This window comes from Molothrus ater, chromosome 12 (assembly GCF_012460135.2).
Source record: "Molothrus ater isolate BHLD 08-10-18 breed brown headed cowbird chromosome 12, BPBGC_Mater_1.1, whole genome shotgun sequence".
NCBI classification, from domain to species: domain Eukaryota; kingdom Metazoa; phylum Chordata; class Aves; order Passeriformes; family Icteridae; genus Molothrus; species Molothrus ater.
The window spans coordinates 2,819,047-2,836,275 of NC_050489.2; the positions used below are offsets into that span (position 1 = coordinate 2,819,047).

A 17,229-nucleotide genomic window follows, 5' to 3' on the forward strand; every position below is an offset into this window, starting at 1 on the left:
TGGGAAAGCCTGTGAAGTGAGACAGTGGTACAAGAAGAGCAATGATAAAAAAGTCATGGAGAAGGTAGAGAAGATGAAAAGGCAGTTGAGGAGAAACAGCAAGTGTGGGAGCCCATGGTTTCCTGACTTGCAGCTGGGTGGAGAGCAGCCATGCAGCTGTAAGTGCATTTACCTGGCTGGCCACAGCCTCTCCTTTTGAACAGGAGGCTTCAACAAAAACTTGATTTCTTGTGAATACTCAGAATCAAATTTCCTACATAAAAAGTATTCTCCAACACTTTTGAAAGGTTATTCTTGACTCCACTGGTGCTGATGACAAAAAGCTGGCTTAAACCAGTGAGCCAAGTCTGGCTTCAAGACAGAGCCAGTACAAGTTCCTTGTCTGCTATGTCAGATGGAAGCTGGTAACAGCAAGGCTTTTCTCAAAAAACCTCTTCCTGACCATGGTAGGACTATACACTATGCTGTCCCAATTCTCTCTTAGGGTTTGTGATCTTATCTTACCTGGTGTTGCTTTTTTAATTGATAATTCTTGGCTAGTCAAGATGCAAGGGTACCGAAGAGTACGTGTCACTTATCTCTCTGTTTTCTCCCTTGTGATATCATTTACATTAATTCATTCTTGTGGTCTCCTATTAAACCACCCTATTTCCACATCAGCTGGCCTGTTTCCAAAACATATCTCATAGAAATGCTGATACCTAGTTCCCTTAAGCTTGAAATTGCCTTAGAAGTGTTTAACCAAACAAACAGTTGGATTTTGTATGTGAATACTTAAGGATTTAATTGCTGCATGAGGTGTAAAGCACAGAGTGCTCTCTGTGAACTCAGAGCAGAGTATGCTGAGATCACACAGCATAAACCTCCAGCTGGGGATGACTTGCTTTTATGGCAGTAAGAGGAAGACAAAACTGTGTTTACCTTTATTCCTGCTGTCCTAAGCCTGGCTGGCACCAGTTCATCTGTGTGGCTGCTCACAGGTGTGTTGGTTAGTAATGGCTCAAACCCCTAAACCTCAGTAAATGTTGCTGAGTAAAGTGCTTCAGTTTTCACACCTGTTTAACCTGAGGAGTGAGGAGGGCACGGTAAGATAGGGCAATATCAGTTTTCTAATTGCTAGTGTTGCAAACCCAGCCAGGGGAAGGGAAGATTTTGTCCTGAGAACAGACTGGGGAGAAGGTGGGCTGCAGGTGGGTGATGCTCAGTAGGACACTGGGTTGGGGTGCATTGCACAAGGACATCCACCTGGGTTTCACCCCAGTCATTGCTCTGCCACGTTAAGAGCTGCACAAGAGCAATTCTTTTATAACCCTCATGAGGAGATCCAGTTCTGAGTGTGCAGATGAAGCAGCTCTGTGGAGCAGGAAGGTGACAGCTTTATGTGTTAGCTCGTGGGAGTAGATGTAGGCTTCCCAAAAAATGCCTGCGAGAGCTTGTCTTTGGGTTGGGTTGGTGCTTGGATCATAACAATTCATCCACATGGCTCAGATATCCCAAATAAAGTATTGCTTCCCATTGTGATATTGGCCATAATTTGCTTCATTGCCTGGCAGTTTCAAATTATTTGACAATAAAAGTGTCAGCAAGCCTATAAAAGTAAAACACATGCTTAAAGGAAGATGATGCTTTATTTTTGAAAAATGGTATACAGTGACTTTATGAAGAAGAGAGCTATGACTTTTTATAGTCCACAGTGTTCAAATTTAAAGTGTTACGCAAAGTGTTCATGGTGCTTCACAGGCAAAGGTTAAGAAAGCTAAAATCAATATCAAAATGCATACTATTTTTCTTGGCTTGAAAGCAAAAAATGTAACTATAAATCTGCATTTTGTAGTGCCAATATTCTGTGAAAGTAACACAGCCATGTCTTACTCATGTGTTTTGTTTCAGAGGGAAAGGAGGGGAAAGGAGCTTTTGTGCATCACGTTGTGTTTCAGTTCCAGCATTGACTTACAAACCTGTATTCGCTTTAAAATTGACAGGACTTGAAATATTTCCTCCAAACTTCCCTCCTGGGTTCCTGCACGAGGAGCAGAGCCCAGTTGGGTTGTACATGGCAGAATGCTGCAGGGACTTGCTGGGAAGGGCTGGGGAGCTGCTGTGAGGAGGGGCATGTCCAGCCAAGCCTTTCTGCAGTGCTGTGGCATGTCACACACATCTCTCCTGCTTTTTGACTGTGATACGGGTTTATGTGCAAAATGATTTAAACTTGTGGGTTTATGTTTTTCCCTGTGAAAGTAATTAAGTGCTGTTAGTTATTTTTGAGGTGGCTTATAAAGCAGGCAGAAGGAACCTTGTATTCCAATGCTGTTGGCTAATGTTGGATTACTGGTTCATAAGCAAGGCATTCTGTCAGTAGAACAACTGGCGTGTTATCTGATTTTTCTTATATTCTGCACTGTTCAGTTTTAGTTAGTAATGTTTACAGTATTTTGCAATATGTTTTGTAGGAAAGATTGTGTGTACACACAGAACTGAAGCCTCCACTGGGAGAGCTATGTCCATAATTCCAAGAAGTTTAGACTATTTTTGCTATGCATCTTTTACTTATGGTATGGCTTCCTGGTCATTCTAGAAAATAAATTGAAACAGTAGCATGGAGTTTTCATGGGGTGCTCAGGTCTTCTGGCTGTTAAATCTGCTTTATACATCACGCATTTTCACCATGAAATGAAGGTGTTTGTTGCTTTTGCTCACAACAAAAGGACACAAAGCAAGATTAGCTTTCTCTCAGAAGGCTTTGAAAGAGATTGAGCTGGCCTCCTCAGCTCTAAGCTAAATCAATGAACAGTTTGACATAAAACCTAATGTCTGTCTTTGGTCAGCAATACTCCTCTGTTCAGCATCCCTTTCAAATGCCTCAGAAACCTGACAGCCTCAGCCTTATCATCTCATTGAAATCAGCAATTCACAATTGATTTCTTGCTGCAAAAGGAGTGGTGAAAGGGTATTTTTAGAATGAAGTTTTTCATCATTCAGCAGAAAACTGAACTCACAGTTTTGTCATATGAAATGTAAAGTATATGCAATGTATATGTAATGATGACACACACAGTCTGCTACATGTGCAGCACTTAATTCATCTAAAAGGGAAATGTGATAGGGTTTGGTGAATGTTTATGATATTATTGGATATGTTGTTCTGGTTTTAAACAACTCTTAAGAGGTAAGCTATAGATCAAGATGCCTGTAGGCCTGTTTTCAATTCTGCATTTAATTTGTTTATATTGCTGCTGCATTTGATAACAATCCAAATAACATTAAGGAGTTGTTTCTGTATGTGACCCTTTTAAGACTACACTATCAGACAGGTAATTTTGTACATGCAGTTGAGAACAAACTAGAATGCACTTGTAGTATCTTTTTCAATTTACTATCTAATTTCAGTGTAAAATAAATGTGCTTTTCATAAGGAACCTCCTTTTACAAATTTTTTTTCTGGTTAGTCAACAGGAAAAGATAGTAGCTGTCAAACATTTTATTTGATTTGATATAAATGTGCTTCACCATTTATTTTGCCTGGCAAGCAAATATATGAAACTGGGCTCTTCTCAAGCTCCCATTATTTTCTCAGTATAACTACAATATTTTGGCTATTTCCATGTCTTGGGCAACATTTTAGCTAATGGATATGTTCCCAACTGAAGTTAAATGGAAGAGAATTCCTGATAAGAGCCAAAATATCTCCCAGATGTCCCATTTGGTTTGGATGCTTTCTCACTGAAGCATACAGGCTGGATGGTCTGTGGTGGAATTTGAAAGATCATCTTCCCTCATGTCTCCTCTTGTCTGGAAGCCAAGAGACCTGAACAAATGGTGCTTCCTAGCTTGTGAGCCTTGTTTTGGTGTACCATCAGCTTTGGGAGTTTTTTTTCCATTGCTCAGTTCTCCTGTAACTCAAAAATTATTCAACAGCCACTGAGTGATGAATGGCTTTGAGAAAATGCTGATAATTGTAATGTTAAAGACATAGGTAAAATTCTGCCTCTGGTAAGTTCAGAATAACTACTTTGCAGGGTAAAATATATAATAAAATATACAAATCATAGCAACTTCCAGCAGACATGTTCAGGGAGTTCTCAAGTTGTAAGTCACAGCTTTCCTGTCACCATGCTGAACTGGCATTCACCCTTGGAAGTGGAACAGTTGGGCCACAGCACTGCTGCACAGCCCACTGAGCATCTTGGAACTTGATTTGGGACTTTGAAAGGCTCAGCCTGGGATGGCTTCAAAGGTTTACAACTGATCTGTTTCTTCTTGGTACATTAGAGCTTGTAGCAGCTTCTTCCATGATTCCTAGTTGCTGCAACTACTTTTCTGTATTTGTAGATTTTTTAGGTACATCTTTAGTAACTTTTAGAAGTGAGTCTAACCATAAAATCAAAACTTAGGCAGTGCTGATGGGGTTTCTGATTTTGAGGTTTGGCCAGGCTGGTTTACAGTTCCTATTCTGGTGTCCAATCATGGTTTTTTCACCCTGACATTTGCTGCCTGTTTTGTATCTTTTTTTCAACTAGCAAATTTCTGATTTAACTTTCCATATTCCATATTGAGGTGAATGACTGTGGTGTGTGCATTAGCCTGGTAACACAGATAACTTTGCTCTCTCTCTCTGCAGCTCGAAGCCTCGTGCAGCTCTGCAGGCACTGGGGCAGTTCCTGATGTTCCAGTCCTGCAAGTCTCTGCAGCTGAGCCTTGCCCAGTCTGGGGAGGCTGGCAAAGACTCCAGGCAGGGCAGAGATTTGTTCATGGAGGAAATTGTAGAGTGGATTTGAAAAGTTCTTGGAGTAAATCTTCATGTGGCTGTGTGTGCAATGCAGCAAGAAGAGCCCTAGCCCTGCTGAAATATTCTTCAGTTTTATCATGATTGCCTTTGTTTACTCACTGTCCTTTGCTTTCAGTGCAGTTGTGCTGGAAGTGCTGATCAGCTACAGCAGAGTGTGATAGCAATTTTTGTGGTAGTTTATATTTATCCATACCTAGTCACACATGCTGCTTGGGGACAGAGCCACACTGCAGAGTTTTCCTAATTGCTGCTGTAATTAGGACTCAGTGGCAGGGAGGGTGCCCCACTGGAGTCCCCTGCCTTCTGCTTGTGCTGTCTGACTGACCCTGCTGTGAAAAAGCAGCAAGAACAGGAAAACTCCAAGGTTTTCAAACACACTGAAGGAAAATCATATTTCTTATGGTGATTAGCTTCTCATAGTTGTTTGGGGTAGTTGGAAGACAACTTAAATTCACAGATTTCAACTCTGACTCATTACCACAGAAATCAGGAGGTCACACAAATACTGTATCGAGATCAAAATCTTGTGTGCAAAATGTGCCTTCCTGCAATCAATACCTGATGAACCAAGGGGGTTATTTGCTCAAGTGTTGTCTGGTCCAGATGGTTATTTGGGTATTTACTGATTTCTGGTCCTGCTGAAGGCACTGCAATGCCTTCTCAAGCAGGCTTGAGAAGCATGGTACTGCACATGTCTAACGTGGTCCTCACAAGGGTGTAGAGTCCCATTGCTGTTCTTGTAGCTGATTTCTGGCAGCTGAGCAATCAGTGGTGACTCATTCAGTCATGTATAGAATAAATACACTTCTCAAGGGGTAAGCCAGGTTTTTTGTCCCCATAAAAGAAAGCACTTCATAATTTCTTTCTTCTGCCTCTGATGCAGAGAACTGTACTGTGTGTGCTTTTATGGTTGGCTCTTGCCATAATCCTTATTCCATTAACATTTCTCTGTTAAGTGGGATTCTGTTTTGGATGTTGGATGCTGTATGTGGTGCTAGCATTTTTCAGGAAAGAAAAAAAAGAACATATTTTTTTCTTCTGAGAAGCATTCCTAAAAACTGGAACTGAGGAGCTTAAAGTGTATTCTTCATGTACTTTTTCTCTTCCTTTCTGTGTTCTCTGAGCATTCCCATCCTGACCAGCACAGGCCATAAGGGTGTCCATTGAAGCCATGTGGAATGCAGATACCCTTCTGCCAGGAGATTCCAGGGCACTGTCATCCTGTTTTACTTAGAACAGTGTTCAAGCAGTGATTATACTGGTGATCTACCAAAATGTAGATTTTATTGACTGCAGAGCAAGACAAAGATCTACTATGTTCAACTATTTCTTTGGAACTAAATTTTCATTTCTTTCCCCTGTGTTTCCTTTTCAGCCTGTTTGATATGGGAGGAGAATATTACTGCTACAGCTCTGACATCACCTGCACCTTCCCTGCCAATGGCAAGTTCACAGCTGACCAGAGGGCTGTCTATGAGGCAGTGCTGAAGGCCTCAAGGGCTGTCATGGCAGCAATCAAGCCAGGTAAAAGATGTGCCAGCAGGAGTTCTGAGCTTTGGTAGCAGCATTCAGGCTGTCAAATCAATTATGTTTGCATTTTAGAAGGTGTTGGAAGGGAACAAGATGATACAATTAATTTCCATGGTTAAGCAGCTTCTAATATATAGAGGTAGGATACACGACATTTTCCATACACTTTTAAAGACATAACATAGAAACAATTATTAACACAATTAGTAAGATATTTTAATATCTATTTATTTTTAATTCCCTTCATCTACTTTCTGTTCTTATTGTTGTCTTGCCTGTTTGGAAGAATGGTGCAAATGCATTTACACTCTTCATGAGACCAGTAATGATGACAGTTGTTGCTCAGATGTGTCTTGACACACACAGCCATCTTTTCAGGAAGCTTCTGCCAAATGCTGAAGTCAGAGTTCGTGTGAGCACATGTTGTGCTTCAGTTTGTTTCAAGTATCTTCTGTATTTTATGTGTAGGCACAATAGAAATCTTCTGTTGAAAAAGGGGATGGAGTGTGCATCTTTGGGAAGGATAATGAGCCTTAAAAAGCTTTCAAAAGCACTGGCTATTGGGTACTTCACTGTATGCCTTTAAATTGCAGGCAAACTGATCCAGCAAATAGACATTTTCATTTGAAACAACTGTCTGGCTTAATGAAAACCTTATTTTTCTCCCATTCTGCTTTCAGGCCAGCAAATAAATGTTTTCGAGGTAGCTGCTGCTGTGATTTTGTCACTGGTGAAGGTACTTGAGCATTTTTCAGTATTACTAATGGAACATCTTCAAGAAGAATGTACTCAATGCACAAAGCACACTTATCCTTTAAATGTGCTGTATTAGTCTTCAGTCATCAGGCCTTGAGTGCCTGAGCTTTCTGGATTGCCTGTTGGAACAGAAGCAATTTTCCTGTTACACAGGCTGGCAGCAGCTCTGTTGATTTGAGCAATTTGCAAGGGAGTGATGCTTTCAGTTTTAGCTTTCATATTTTCCAGATTCTGCATTAGTATATAACTCTGAGCTTCATATGGAGTGTTAGCAGGTTCTCCTCACAGTTCAGTCAGACAAAACAATCCTTTTGCAGCCTGAGAACTGAGGACACCATTGCAGCTTCAGGCCTAAAATTGTAAACAACAGTGAATTGAGGGCAACCTGGGAGGGTGGGACTGCATCACCTGGAGCTGTAATTGGACAATTAATCCCAATATGGAAATGGACCAAAACTTACAAAAGTGTGAAAATGTGGGATCCATTGTCCATCTTGGGTGTAGCCTTGGCCAGGCTCTTGTTCTGCCCAAGTTGTATCCTTTGAAAGCCTTTTGAATAAATCCCTATTTATTCCTTTAACTCTGTCTAGCCTCTCAAGGCATCAGAAGAAATAACACTTGATGTTTATCTGCAAAATGAGACCAGATATTTTGCTATTTTAATAACAATATGCATTCTTCATCATCTGCTGTTCCTCCCCTCAAGACTCATCCCTGTTCCTCTTCACAGTTCGTGTTGCATTTCAGTGTCACCTTTAATTCTATGTAACATTTTTTGCAGTATTTTATGCTAATAAGTTGCAGACTGTCTTCAGAATTTGAGAGCCAATATGATGTTGTGCTCAGGGTGGTGTAGAGAATTTTTCAGTTTGCTGAACACTTTATTTACAGTGTCAGAAAATAAGGAGATACTAAATTGAGTATTTCTGAGAAGTACTTGCAGGGGTCTTTTACTAGCTTTGGGAGCTTGAGATCCACAGACAGACAAATCATTCTTAATCTCTGGCAGAAAAAGGGACTGAACTTTCTGTTCTTATTGTGTTCTTGCCTGTTTGGAAGAACAGTGCAAATGCATTTACACTCTTCAGGAGACCAGTAATGATGAATTTTGTATCTACAGAAAATGGGCTGTGGGCTGGTTCATTGGTTTCATTCCTTTCCTACTTCAGAGTGCAACGAAATGCAACCTGGACTCTTGAATTACAGATCCAGTTAAGAGTCTGGTAACAATGCAACAAGTTTCACCAACTGCTCTTTAGGTCCTTTTTAAGATCTCCTGGAAGACCAGGATTCTGAAAAAGGAGAAATGGAAATGCTGACCTTTCCAGCATGGTTAGTGTCACAGGCTTGTCAGGCTGCAGAGAGAGCCCAGAGCCCCTCAGGGGCCTGATGCCATTGTCACTGCTGTCCAGAGGGACACCCAGGGAGAGAGGCTGCAGCTCCCTAAACAAACCTCATCTGGGAGCTCCTGGACTAAAGCACTGGGATCTGCCACAGAGGAGCAAGAAATGATGCTGTGAATTCACAAGAGTCTCTTCTCCCTGTAATACTTTGTGTCTCCAAAAGAAGAGCTTGCAGGGTTGGAGGCACTAAATTTAAAATCCAGAGCCATCATGTTTCAGTGAGATTTTTTGGATTATGGAGCCTTTGTTGGTTTTGCTGTTATTTTTGCTCGTCTGCATTTCCCAGGTTCCCAAGGTCAGAGCCAGCCATGGCTGGTCAGGTGGCAGGAGCCATTCCTGGAGCAGCCTGGGTGAGAGTGGGCACAGCACAGTGCAGGAAATGCTGTTTATCTCCTTGATTGTGCCTTGTGGCAGGGGTCACAGGACACATCTAGTAGTTGTCATCAGGATGTTAATGATTCCTGGGGTCTTTCTGACTGCAAGATAGGGATGAGTACTTTAGGGGGAGTCACTGACCAAATACTGGGTTACATAACTGTGTTTATGGAAGGACACAGCTTGCTAGCAACTTTAAACATTCTGTATAGATGTGTTTAATTCAGAGATTTGCATTTCTTTTTACAGTTGGCTCTCATGTGAACCTAATTACCTTTTGAGTGCAGGTATTTTCTGAGAGATAATAGACCTTCTAATAAATTCTGTGTATATTTCTATATACAGACAGTTGTCATAATTTTAAAAATAATCCAAAACATTGTATTTCATTCAGATGAAAGGCATTCATCTGCTACATTCTGTGCATGGCCCCAATGTACAAACAGCTCTAATCCTATATATGGGTCTCCTTTCCTTACAACTCCAAGAACAGAATTCCTTCTGCAAGGCAAATAATGTATTCTGAAAGAATCTGTAAGGATTAAGAATCTGTAATTATTAATTAAGAATCTGTAGGATTACAGCCCAAGTTCAGTGCAGTTGTCACAACTTCTGCAGCAAACAAAATCTGTTTAAAATAAATGAGGAGGAAGACTCAGTCTTGCATAATCAGCAGTTTTGAAACTACTGAACATGGAGCACTGATGCAGACAGTGATGCTTGTCACTGAAGAGAAAGTCAAAAAAAAGTGTGTGTGTGTGGCAGTGGGCTAATTGTCTTTCCTACAAAGTCAGGCCTATGATCCAAGATGTTAGAGAGGGATGTTGCATTTCTGCTTAGGGGATATTCTTAATTGTGTCAAGTCCATCTGCATTAAATTTCCTCTTCCACAGAACTAAAATACAGGGGCAGATGTGCAGAAAATTGACACTTTCATTTCCTTCAGTGGCTGAGGCAGCATCTGTTTCTTTCTCAGAACAGTGATTTGAGAAACAATTTTTATATATATATACATATATATATATGTATCTGCTTTACAGATATATGCTACATAGAAAGATTAGTTAAAAAAGAGTGAAATTGTAAAGCCATGTGTCTCAGAGTATTCCAGAAGTTAGTGTCCTGATTTGTCTCACTTCTGCTTTCTTTTTTAATCTCATTGGATTTGCCCAAGGTTGAGGCACATTAAATGCAGTCCTGGAGCACATCTCCCAGTTTACTTTCATCTGAAATGAATTCAATTCATGCACCTCAACATTCCACTGTGTACACAAAAACAGAGTAAGTGGGGACAACCAAGAGATTTCACCTCCAAGGATGATTGGAATTAAATGTTCCTGTAGATACATTCATTGTTTCTCACTCTGCTGTCTTCACACAATGCATATAACAGTAAGAGCTGAGCTAATGAGCAGCTATTCAGTAATTTAGTTTAACCTTTTGTTCTGTGCATGGCCTGGAGCTGTTTATTGCCTACTGTTCAAAACCTGCTCTGAATCCAAAATGATCAATGTGTCCTCACCAGTTTTCTCTCAGAGTGCTCATCATAATGTACACAGGTGCTGGGCAGGCAAGGAAGTTTGCTTGCACTGCATCTTAATGATGTGCAAGTGTGCAGCAGTTCCCCTTCTGCAGGCAGGAGCCAGCAGGCTAGAGAAGTTAGTGTAGAAGCTATTGACTCATTTGGGATTCCAAGATGGAAATTCTTCAGACTCGAGATCTTTTTTAAGAGAGTTGATCATTGCTCTTGCTCAAACCACAGCTGTTTTGACCTCTGTTACAGCTGCTGAGAGCCCAGCCTTTCTGCAAATTACACTCCAGATTGTCAAGCCAAACTCTGGTAAAATGAAAGAAAATGATTAATTAAAAAAATGTAAAATAAATTTTAAAAACCCCCTGTGTTTGAAGCAAGTTGCTTAGCATCCTGCTGGGAACCTGAGTCTGGTGCAAGAAAGGTTGCTGATTACCAGAGGCAACTTTTAGGTGCATTTGCCATGCTTGCCTTCTTGTGAAGTCTCTTGGGTTTTTTCTTGCTTGTTTTCAGCTTTTGTAACAGATGGAAGAGGAGTTAGATAATGAAGAGAAATCTTCAGTGGTTTATCAGGAGCTGTGCTTGCCTTGGTGGTTGGAGTCTTCTGGAAACTGGGTAGCCCTAGAAGTAAATTAACCTGGAGCTTCCTGTGGATTTGCATCTTGTGCTTGGTGGGAAGCTCTGCTTGGTCTGGTGGAAGCTTTTCCACTCCTGAGGCTCTCCTCCATGGCTGTAGTAACAGTAGCCATGAATGGATGTTGCACTTTGGCTTGCATGAGGTCTTCTGTCCTTTAGCCAGCTGCCTTCATTGCAAAACATAGCCCTGGGTCTCTTCCTTTGGCAAGTGTCACTGAAATTTTTTTTAGAATTAGAAAATTTTTAAAGATTTTACTGCAGGACTGGAATAGGCAGCATCATCAGAAAGGTAATTTGAAATCCTGTGTAAAGGAGTAGATGTTCATGTAAGTGAAGGACTGAAGTGTAACAGGTCAGCACCAAGGGGCCAAGCAAAGCTCACACAGACACTGCCAGTGGATATTGCTCAACTCTGCAGTCCTTGATGCTATAACCATAAAATTACTGCTTTTAGTGTAGCTCTCCCCCACCCCCATAATTGCCCAGGCTTAAAAAAGCAAACTCTGGTGGAAAAATAGCATTGTGCAGCACAGCCTCAGTAGGCATGAGGCTGCTGAGGGCAGTGGGAAAGGGCAGGGGGTGAGGGCTGGTGTGAGGTGTCAGCTCTGATGTCTGGAGCACCTCCAGTGGGCACCTCTGATGGCAGCAGCTGAAAGCCTGAGCTGCAGGGGTAGATTAGACTCTTTGGGGAGCAAGGTGGGCATGTTGTTAATAGTGGAGAGATCTGAAGGGTTGGAAAGGGCACACGTGCATGGCTCCCAAATCTGTCTCACTCCATCCTTTACCCCAGTTGCATAAGTTAGATCCAATGTCTGTGTGTTAGCTTTGTTATCCATCATTAGTCACTGGTTTCACCTGGGAGACCACTATTGTTTGCTCTTTGGAATTAGTATCAATCTATTGGGAAAAAAAGTGTGAAATAATTTGTTTTGCTGTAAGTCCCTCTCTGAAACTCAAGAAAACAATTTGTTGAAGAAACCCAATCTAACCCTTTCAAGTTAACCCTACCCTGAGCCAGGGCTTCGAACCCTCCTGGTATCCCTCCTGCCCTGAATCACTCCATGCTGTGCTGAACACATGAAACATGCCCATGGGAATGCCAGTGGTGGAGGCCAGGGAGATGCAGCTGGGGAGCAGTGCCCTTGTCCTCAGCTGTGGCTGTGCCCAGGGCAGGGGTGCTGGATGTCCCCGTGAGCTGTGGCCATTCCAGCCCTGGGCACCACCCTGCTCTTGCCCCAGTCTGTTACTGTCAGTGGCACACAGGGTCCAGTGGTCTTGGGGAGGTCTCTGTGGAGTGGATTCTCTTTTATGCTTCAGCAAATGACTGTGTATTTATACCATGGGCAGCCTCTCAAGTGATTTCTGCTATTTGTTGGTCAGGTTATTATCTTAACCATTTAAAGAATATTCATAATATTAATAATATTAATACAATATTTATATTATTATCAATTTAATTCCTTGTTGATGAGGACATATAGTTGCTACATATAGAAAGTTTCTCTGTACAGTTTCTGTTCATAGAAACACTGAAGCTTCTGAAATAGAATAACTTGCTACTGTGTTGAGAAGAGCTAAAAAGGAAGTATGCCTATCTCAGCTTTGCAATTAGAACTATTTTGCATTAATGCACTAGAGCATAAACAGAGCCTTTAAGATTAATGAGCTAAATATTGGAGCAATCACATACTTTCCATCTTCATCCTTTTGCAATTGCATCCTGGGACCTCCAAGCATTACTCTCTGTCTTTTCTGTAGGCTAATGGAAAATCACAGGAGAAGGGGAAGGAAGGCAGCTGGTTGTGCTTAGCATGCCTGGTACTACTGCAAAATCTATGTTGAAAAACATCTTTTTTTAATCTTTAAAGTTCTATACATTAATATTTGGGGTGCAAGAAAGAATTAAAATACCTCGCTCTGTAAGGTCCATTGTCCTAAATTCCAGTTTCATAAAAGATCTCCTTGCCTAGCAAACTGCTCCCAAGGAACAGTTGAGTAAGGCCAGGTTGGCAGCCACTCAAGTCCCTATCTCTACATTTTTATGATTTGAAAAGCTTGTGTATACAGAGTCCCCATTGAATCAAAATTGCATTCAGACATTAGCTATGCAGCTGGGAATATTTGCTGATTGATGTTTGTTTGTTTCAATAAAACGAAAAATAAAAATTAGTTCCAAATATGCACAGAAGTTGTTGTTCATCACATCAGTTTATGTGCAGTGTGAATTCCTCCTTGGGATACTGACATTACCACAGGGTTTCCCTATAGGATTTCTATCTCTGCATTTTTCAAGTTGGAGCTCATCTTATATGCATATCCCCAAGTTCTGCATTTTACTATCCAAGACAGGGAGTATTGCCTTGCCTCTGGCTTTCAGGCTTTGCTTTTCCAATGAATGCATTTGAGGAAGGTCTTGAAGAAAATCTCTGCCCCAGGACTAACACCTCTGATAAGACAAAATGGAGGTTTCTCCATGTTAGGGCTGGAAGGTTCCTCGTGTATGGCTCTCCCAGAAATCCAGTTTCACTTAAAGACATGGCTTCTTGAAGCTCTTAAATCCTGTCTTCCAGGGTCAAAGATCAGACTTTGCAGATTTCATTGATGCCAGGATTGCCATATAATCTTTGACCAAGAAAGTGCAGTCAAATACACTTCAAGTACAGTCAAAAACATTTCAAAGAATTAGACCTACATACCAAGCAAATAAAAGATCCTTTTATTAATCATGTAGATACCAGCTGATCCTCAGAGCCTACAAGAAATGGGTACCCTTTTGCTGGAGATGCTAAATAAATGCAAAGACATAAGTAGTTCCCAAAAGGCTCAGGTGTTTTGAGATGGAGAGGCCAAGGGGAGCAGGCTGGAGCAGCCAGTGAGCACAGGCCAGCAGTGTCTGGCTCAGAGAACTTCAGAAAGTTCTCTCTGGCTGCTGGTCCCTCCTCTGTCTTTGCTCCAGGTGCCTCACTGGGTCAAGTCTTGCATTTTGCAGTTGAGAATGGTGTTAGAAGGTGTTTCTCTAATGTTAGGAGCTACCCTTCCACTCTGTCATTCCCAAATGAATGATTTGAGGAACAGAGTGATTCAGGGGGGCCCTTCTGTAGGTCTGGGACTGAGGACTTCCTTTGAAGAGCAGGAGGAACAGTCCTTGGCAGTTGTCTAGGATGGAATATCACAGGTCACCAAGAGGCACCTCCAGAGGCAGCCTGGAAGGCAGGCAGGGTGTTCCTGTGGGTGTTTGTAGGTGTCCCTTTGTGTGTTTGTAGGTGCAGGATGCAGAGCCAAGTTAATCCTAGCTGGTCTTTGTCCCGTGGGCAGCTGTAACTGCATCAGTCGAGCTGCTCTGTGAAACTCTGACCACTTTTTGTGCATTTCTTCTGATTTCTTCAGGGTTTTTTTAATTGTTGTAACTTCCTAACTGCTTTGCAATGAAAACTTAGCTAGTTTTCCCATGTACAGCCTTCCAAGGAATGTTGTGAATTAGAAGGACAAAACAAAGAGGCTCCTTTATTTTGCAGTGTTTTGCCTCCTCCCTGTTTGTCTGATGCTAAAGGATTGAAGTAGTAAAGCTGATGGGGGTAGAGGGGCAAGCCCAGGGACTGCACAAGGTGAGTGGTCTGTATTTCAGTACAGCAGGGTGCAGATTTTGAATGGTGTGTCCTCCTTTGGTACCCAAATACTGAGGCACAGTTCTTTCAGTCAGACTGTCAAGAATTAAGTTTAGTGAACCACTACCAGTTTAAATAACCTACTTAAACAACAAAAAATGCTGTGATTTGAATTCAAAGCAGCAGTATGAGTCCCTGTTCTATTTTCTAGTAAAATGCCTCTAACAAAGAAAGAAGAGTGGAGAATCCAGCTCAGGTAGAATAGTACCAAGAGCAAAGATTAAAATCACTCAATTAAAGAACTGTTTAATAAAAACAATTTAATGAAAGCTAATAGCTAGGGTATATATTTGGCATAGCAGATCATATTACCAGCAGGTGTTTCTGTTATTAAGTTGAGCACAGTTGTACTTGGCAACATATGCAAATTCAAAATTTGCAGCTTCACAGATTACTGCTTCTTTTTGTCCACAACAGTTCTATAACTTCTTTACAATTCAGATTGATTTTGGGTTTCTAATACTGCTTCAGAGTAAGTGTCACTGTATCCAACTAGGATTGAAATCTATTATACCTAAAGAAAATAACTGTAACTGTTACTAATATTTATCCTCCCAGGTAGAAGGTTCTTATTCACATGCAATGGGAGGTTTTTGCATAGAAGTGTTTTTTATTATGTGTATACCAGAGTTGTGCTTAGTGGAACACCATGTGGTGATGCTTCTCTGTTGTGCTGTATAAAAACAGTAGCTGATTTTGGTGAATTTTTAAAAAGAAACTGGACTGTAAACTGGAATTTTTGACAATAGCAGAACATGGAAGGGTATGAGAGCACAATCTGTTTTACAGTTTGTATAATTTCAAGATGCCCTTATGAATTATTCCCATTCAGATTGTCATATTTTAGTCAAAGCACTGCTGATCATTATTAATCTGCTGCAATATCTGCAGCAAAACAATTCTTCTCAGGAATAAAAAATTAATGACAGAAGTTGAAGATTTTATTGCAGTTCCTCTGAAGAGCAAATGCTTTTAGGGCATGTTGTAACCAATATTTGATATTCACAAATCTTGCTGAAAGACACCACAGTATTATTTTTCCTTCCTTGCAGTTCAGAATGTGTTACTGTGTTGAAAGACAGATTGGGAAGTAAATCTTGTCAATATATGATTTTAAAAGCTATTTGTAATCTGCTCTCTCTTCTCTATTGAATGGAGTGGACTGTACTTTTTTTTGCTGGCATTAATGTTCATCAATTGATAAACAAACAAAAAATTCAATAGAAGTTGAATCCTGCCTCTCTGGGATGGCCCCAGCAAAGGTAGAACAGCTTTCTGTGGTGTGTTAATTCTGGTTTTCTCAGTGTAAATTGTTGAGGCTTTGCTGCTACTTAGGCAATAAAAGCAGAAGGCACTTAAGGAGGCATAGACAATACTGTCAGTCAAATTGAAATTCTTTATTCTTTCATGATAGGAATTAAAAATGGTATGATTGGTTACTGGAGCTCTCATTGTTGGTCAGCTGTTCAGCACAGCAGTCACCTGTGGCAAGAGGTGAAAGAAAAGGGAGTTTGCTGGTGTTCTGCCAGCCTCAGCAGACCCTCAGGGAAAGCAGCAATCTATTGAAATGTGCAGGCTCTGACTGCAGACCTGGGAGCTGCTGCTCCTGCTGGGATGGGCAGTGACCACTGCAGCATTCAGGGGCTGCAATGGTGCTGAGTTATCCCCAGGGTACAAAAGCAGGCACTTGAAACTGTTTCTGCCTTGAAACCCCTCTCATCTCCAGGTCCCTGAGCAGAGTCTGCAGGAGCTGCCGTGGTTCAGGGGCAAACCTGAAGCTTTCCAGCTCAGCAGATACATTTAGATATCTTTACCGACTCAGCCTAAACTGGCTGCAGGTTTTTTGCTTTTCTATACTAAATGGGGTTTGGTTTAAGACCTTTTTTTTTAAAATCTTTTTTTCCTAATTGTAACATGCTGTATATTGTAACACTGTGCAATTCTGGTTTTAATAGCGATATTGTGCAATGAGCTGCCTGTACCTTGTCTGATTTTTAGTACCTGCACTGATTTTCTCACAGGAATTGTGCTTGATATTTGCTGTAATTTGAGTTGAAGTGCAAAGTTCACAAGTCCTTCAATCTTGACACTGCATCAGCTGTAGCTGTCAGAGTGCAAACCTGCCAGACATAAATTGTGCTGTTTGCCCTGAGTCTTATCTGAACAGGGTCTTTTCTGAGCTCCAAAGATTGATAAGTTTCCACACTGCAGTCACTCCCTCCAACACTTCCTTCATTCTGTCAATCCTTTTTCCTTTTTTCCTCTTCAACATACACCTCTTTTGGAAGGAACATGCTGTAAAATAGTGTCTGGCAAAACTCAATCCCAGTGCTGCATCCAGACATGGAAAAAATCCCTCCTCTTGCTCCACACCTGCATCTATTCATATTGCTTTTCCTGATGTTTCTGCATGGCAGAATGTTATCCTCATGTTGCTTCTGATGCCTGACAGCTCACCTTGTGCAGGGTTTATAACTGGGAGGATGGAATTACTGCTGGAAACCTCCATCATCCATGCCAAGGATGGAATTACTGCTGGAAACCTCC

General features: G+C 41.3%; 1 protein-coding gene across 2 annotated transcripts in view; it reads left to right on the forward strand.

Annotated features, from left to right (window-relative positions):
* PEPD (peptidase D) overlaps nucleotides 1-17,229 on the forward strand; it is a 151,542-nt gene that overhangs the window by 106,063 nt on the left and 28,250 nt on the right. For both annotated transcript variants that reach the window (XM_036390095.2, XM_036390097.2), the window contains one exon: nucleotides 6,162-6,310. In XM_036390095.2, the coding sequence (XP_036245988.1) occupies nucleotides 6,162-6,310 (149 nt within the window). The remainder of the gene's footprint in view (nucleotides 1-6,161; nucleotides 6,311-17,229) is intronic.